The sequence below is a fragment of the Delphinapterus leucas genome, chromosome 3, assembly GCF_059928025.1.
Source record: "Delphinapterus leucas isolate spDelLeu-1000000601 "Yukka" chromosome 3, BTC_Dleu_Yukka2, whole genome shotgun sequence".
Classification (NCBI taxonomy): domain Eukaryota; kingdom Metazoa; phylum Chordata; class Mammalia; order Artiodactyla; family Monodontidae; genus Delphinapterus; species Delphinapterus leucas.
This window is the reverse complement of record NC_143131.1, coordinates 126,726,241-126,731,819: the sequence shown is the minus strand read 5'-3', so window position 1 is coordinate 126,731,819 and position 5,579 is coordinate 126,726,241. Positions and strand designations below refer to the sequence as shown.

At 52.8% G+C, this 5,579-nt stretch overlaps 1 protein-coding gene across 15 annotated transcripts in view; it reads right to left on the bottom strand.

Moving 5' to 3' along the window:
* The window catches only part of ABLIM3 (actin binding LIM protein family member 3), a 193,549-nt gene that overhangs the window by 40,544 nt on the left and 147,426 nt on the right, over positions 1-5,579 (bottom strand). For 14 of the 15 annotated variants that reach the window (XM_089909518.1, XM_089909519.1, XM_030762775.2 and 11 more), the window contains 3 exons: positions 4,470-4,517; positions 2,066-2,200; positions 427-491 (listed from right to left, as the gene is read on the bottom strand). In XM_089909518.1, the coding sequence (XP_089765644.1) occupies positions 427-491; positions 2,066-2,200; positions 4,470-4,517 (248 nt within the window). The remainder of the gene's footprint in view (positions 1-426; positions 492-2,065; positions 2,201-4,469; positions 4,518-5,579) is intronic. The other variant, XM_089909525.1, reaches the window with a different exon arrangement.

The window sequence follows — 5,579 nt, the reverse complement described above, 5'->3', positions numbered from 1 at the left end:
CTGGGTTGTGCGGTTTGTTTGTTTTTTTCAGTCGACAGTTTCTGTGGTAGTTCTATGTGGTAACTTTTTGCGGGACCACAAACTCTTTCTCAGCAGCTGCACCGCCTTCCATCCCCAGCAGTGATGCGCAAGTCACTGGCATCCACTGACCACAACGTGAGAAGAACCTGCTTGAGCATGAGGCCAATGCAGAGGCAATCCAGCATAAGAGCAGAGAGAGAGAATTTCCCTGTGGCAATTTGTTTAGCAGCTGGATCAAGTTGTACCTGCAGCTAATCCTACCAGTTGACTTTCCAGTTTTGCCAAGTTTTGCATTTCTCTTTTCTATCATGAGTGAGTTTGGATTTGGTTTCTGTCCCTCACAAATGAAAAAATCCTCAGTAACATACCATCTAAGCATCTCATTCAGTGGTGTGGCCTGCTTACCTTGTGCATGCTGCGGTCAAAATCGTCCTCCTCTCCTCCAGACGAGAACCTTCTGGCTCGGGGCACTGCCAAAAGACAGCTCGGATCAGCTCCCGCCCATGCTCCACTCAGCCTGCTCAGGCGAGAGGGCATAGGGGGGCAGTACAGCCTCGACAGGTGGGGGTTTCCTCTTGGCTCCACCACTTTCTAGCTGAGTCACCCCGCACAGGTGCACTTTGGTGAACTGCCTCCACCATGGGTCTCCCTATACTGAGATGGCCAGCATCCCTTCCCATTCTTGGGCTGGAAAGTGCAGGTGAAGCTGACTGCCCAGACAGATCTAATAAACCTCAACGTTGGGACTTTTCCTGCCGCAGGTAGGAGAAAAAGCCCTCTTTCTGCCAAGGATGGGAGGTAATCTGGACCTGCCAGAACTCGTCTTCCCATGATAAGGGCAGAATCAGCCTGAGACTGGAGCCACCTAACCCACAGAACAGGTCAAGTCCTGATGATGACCATCTACCTCTAGATCTAGCTATGCCTCAAAAACTTTCGTCACATGACCCAGAAAATCCCTGTTTTGGCTTAAGGCTTTTGGAGGTGGTTTTTCTTTTTTTTTGTTTCTCTGTGTGTGTGTGTGTGTGTGTGTGTGATTGAAATAGTCTCATCTAAGATTCCCCTCTCCCCCCTCATGCCTGTTGGGTCTGGTCTCTCTTGCCTGTGCAGCCTCTGAACACTATCTCCCATGGGCACTGATGACTGTCCACTTTGGGTTATAGTTGTGCTTGTGTCTTATCCCTTTTCTAAGTGGAGAATTCTTTGAGGGTGGCACAGGCTCATCTCTGAGCTCCCATGAAGCTTCGTTCAAAATGGACATTCATTACTAAAGGTATGTGTTGAATCAAAGTGGCACTTGCTGACAACTCCTCCACATACTTAAAAGAAACAGCCTGGGATGTCTGGTTAGGTGGGATGGCACCTTGAGAACCATTAGGACCCCTTGCCAGGGTACCCGTGAGAGACTTCCATCTCCCAACATCCTCTCTCTTCCGTTCTCCAAACCATTTTCCACCTACAGCCAAAGTGGTCTCTTAAAAACACAAATCTGATCATGTCACCACTTTAAACAACTTCCTCCTATTTTGGATAAAGACCAAAATCCTGACCTCAACCCACAAGGCCCTGTGGGATCTGGCCTCTCATCCCCCACCCCCTCCCCTCCCTCTCTGAGCTCAAGCTTGAGCTGACAGCCATTCCCTTCTCCAGTGGAGCCTACCCTCCCATCTTGGGTCTTTGCAGGTGCATTTCAACACTCTGCTGGCTTACCTGCTCCTCACCCTTCCTGTGGTAGCTGAGGCTCTGCATCTGAGCAGCTTTTGTCATCTTCCAGACTGGACAGCATGCCCCTACCATCAGCGCTTCTACCTCCTGTACCTCACCTCCCTCTTCAGTTGGGGCCGATGTCTCATACACAAGGGCAAGGACCTGATCTGGTTTGCTTCCTAGTATCTCCCTAGGGCCCATGGCTGCCCTTAGTACCTGTTTGCTGAATGAATAAATGAACTATCGTGTGAAGGAGTGGGCAACTGTCTGTGCTGGCCCTGTGTCCCTGGCGCAGGTGACGGGGCTCTGGTCCTGGCTCCCCTGTGAGGGGTGATACCTTTGGGGGACCCGTGGTAGGTCCAGTACTCAGACTCCGCAGCATAGTAGGGGTCCGGCGAGTAGGCTGGACTGTACTTGGAGGCCTGACTGATGTCTTCACTTGTTTTGCTCTTGGTTGCTGTCGACAAATCACCTGCAAAGGACCCAAAGAGAGAGCTTCAGGGAGGCAGAATGTCCTAGAAGAGTGTCCTGGACATACTCTCCCTTGTCTCAGCCAGGCTCCAGCCCTGGGGAGTGAGGCCACGTCCAGGCCAGGGTCTGGGACACGGAGCATCGGAGCTGGAAAAGCACTGAGGCCAAGCCTCTCATTTTATGGTTGGGAATCTGAACACCTGAGAGGGGAAGGGTCTTGCTCAGACCACACAGCAAGTTAGACCAGAACTGGATCAGACCCCAGCTCAGGGCTCCTTCTACCAATTCCACAGACTCTCCTAAGTGAACACTAAGGCCGTGGCTCCTTTAAGTAAGATTAGACAGGTCCCAGGTGAGTCCTTCCTCACCCTCTAGAAGCCAGCCTTGTGGATTCGAGCCACATCTTGGGTGGGATCGCCAAGCAGGGCCTGCTGCATGTTGAGTCAGGTCACCTTTCTCCTCATACTGAAATGACACATCCTGCTTGGGGGAGACTAGATGGCCTGAGGGAAGGAGCACTGGCCAGGGAGTCAGCAACGCTGGGTTCTGGTTCCAGTTCTGCCACTTAACTCAGCTGTAGCACTGGGCAAATCGTGCTCCTCTCCACCTCAGTTTCCTTGTCTATATCAGAACTGGTCTGCTGGCTGAGGTGTCATCCAGCTCTAAGCCTCCCCCTGAAGTCCACAACATGGGGGTGACCATCAAACCCACTGTAGGCACAAAACCTTCCAGGGCAATGACTATCACGCCCAAGACTGATGAGAAGCTGACCAGGGCAGAGAGAGGGCTGGGGAAAGGAGATGGGGGGCCCCTGATTATTTCTCAGGAGGGAGAAGCTACAGGGACAAGCCCTAGGCTCCGTGGAGCCAGAGCAGCAGAGGGTCCTGGGATGGCTCTCAGCCAGCCAGCAGCACTTGCTCCCAAAGCTTGCAAATCCTCTTTGATGTGGGTCCTGTGCAGCCCCTCCCACTCCAGCCGTTTCATCCATCCTCTTATCTGCACAATCCACCTCTAGCCCAGGCTCCTCCTGAGCCTGCTTTGGTGCTGCCCCTCAGGCCCACCTACAAAATTCCACACAGTCCTGAGGGGCTTGGGACCTGGGGGCCTTTTCTGGATGTAAAGTTAAACTACCTTTCTCAGGGTTGGTGCCTTTCTGTGACCACTGGGGTACATGGCGTGTCCTCCACAGCCACAGGTAGATGTGCACTGCTCAGGACTCACCTGGACCCCAACCCAGTCTGCTCTGAAGTCGAGGATGTTTGTCTAAATTGTCAGATCGTAAGCACCCAGAGCCACTGTTTATACTTGTACCACCTCCTCCATCAGCCCAGTGAGTTTAGATCCCAGTACAGGGCTGCTTCTGCCTGTCTCCATGCTCGTCCAATTCTGTGTTCCCCCTGTGATCCCATAGGCACCCATAGGTACCTAAGGGTGATAAAGGGTGGCAGCTGTGTCTCTGCATCCTCAGAGGAAGGGGAGTGCTCATTCAACTGAGTGCTTTTGCAAGAATGAACAGGTCTCAGTGGTGGCTCCCACAGGGAGCACAGGTAGGAATTGTGAATGGAACTGGTTACAGGGCAGATTCGTAGGGCAAACTCTTAGTATTTCTAATTAAGGAAGTCTAGGGCAGGGGAGGAGGCCAAGGTATCTGTTTTTTAAATAAATCTCTTGGGTGCAGTTGGCCCACAGACAGTTCTGTAAGAAACACTATATGGATGAATGAATGAAGGCACCCTCAGCTCCTTTCTCATCCGTATCCCCTCTCCAGTCCTCCATCTACTCTCAGGACATGGTGACTGAGAACAGTTTAGAGCAGTGGTTCCCAAGCTGGGCTGGACATTAGAATCACCTGGAGAAACTGTAACAAATATAAAATTTGGATTCATTAAGTCTGGGGTGGGCCCAGGAATCTGTATGCATTCCACATGATTCTAACGAACGTCCAAGTTTGAGCACCAGCGCCTTGGAGTGTCATTCTCCCAGGGCTACACGCATTTGACAAGGGTTTCTCTGACCATGGGCTTTAGGATAGCAGATAGCAGGGCAAGGGGGGTAGTGAGGAGATGGTGGGAAAGGATGTACAAGGCCTTCCTTGCCGTTTTGAAATGACACCAACCCCCTCCCCAAGGCCACCTTGAGTGACTGGGGGCAGCCGACAAGGGCCGAGTTGCAGCCTTGTATGTGTCCCTCTGGTGGCCCTACAGAGCCATCTGCACAGATTAACTGCCCCGCCCCCTGCCTGGCCACGCCCTCTCTGCCCCCGACCATACCATGCCGTTTGTAGATCGGGGGTTTCCGGTAGATGTTACTTTCTCCAGCTGCCAGTCAGACCGGGAAGGGACAGTGGGGAGGAGAGAGAAAGACAGGACAAAAGGAGACAGCCAGTTGGTCAGTGGGTCCCAGAAGAGAGAGGTGGTTAGCAACTTCTCCCGAGGCTCCCCCATCTTTCCCCCAGTGGACTTCCTCTTCCAAAGGTGAGCTTCCAACCTCATCCCATCAGGTTCCAAGAAAGGTGAGGGGAAAGGAATGGATGGATTCAAATGGGGCTGAGGCAGGGGCTTGGGGCTCGGATGGTGGGCATGAAGGCATAAGGCAGGCGCGTGCTCAGCAAGACCCCATGCGGGAAGGTGCCCACCCAGCAGCCATGCCTCATTCCACGTGGGCGTCCCCAGAACCCCACAGCCACAGTTAGCACTCTCACCCCCTCCTCCCCAGTAGGCTGGATGGGACCTTTCTGGGGCAACCTCATGCTCACCACCTCCAGCCATGCTGGCCAGCTGCAGGCTCAGTGTTTCAGGGCCTTTGGACTTGCTGTTCCCTCTGCCCAGGATGTTTTTCCCTAGGGTCTCTTTTGGCTTCATTGTCACCTCCTCCAAGAAGCCCTCCCTGACCACCTCACATAGCCCAGCCTCCCCCACGCCATCACTCTATTGCAGTGCCCTGTTTTATTATGTTTAGCACCTATATCTCCTGAAATTATCCTTTTACTTATTTGTTTACTCATTTATTAGCTCTCTCCCCACATTAGAACTTAAACACCCTGAAGGATCTGGGCTGGTTTGAGCACAGTTGCACTTTCAGGACCCAGAACAGTGCCTGGCTGTCCAGAAGGAACAACATAGGCTCCAGGAAGCTAAGTAGCTGGTCTGAGGTCACAAGCTTATAAGCAGCAGAATCAAGGATTCAATCCCAAAAGCCCATGACCTTCGGCACAGTTACTGCCATGTCCCATCACAGCCCTTGGACATTCAAGGCACTTCCCTGGGCTGCTTCCTGGTGGTCCTCATCAAGGCTGGTTCTGTCTAGGGAGTGGGCTAAGGCCAGTGGGTGTGTCGGAGCTGGAGGCCAGTTAGTGCGGGTGACTGGTTAGGGAGGGTCCC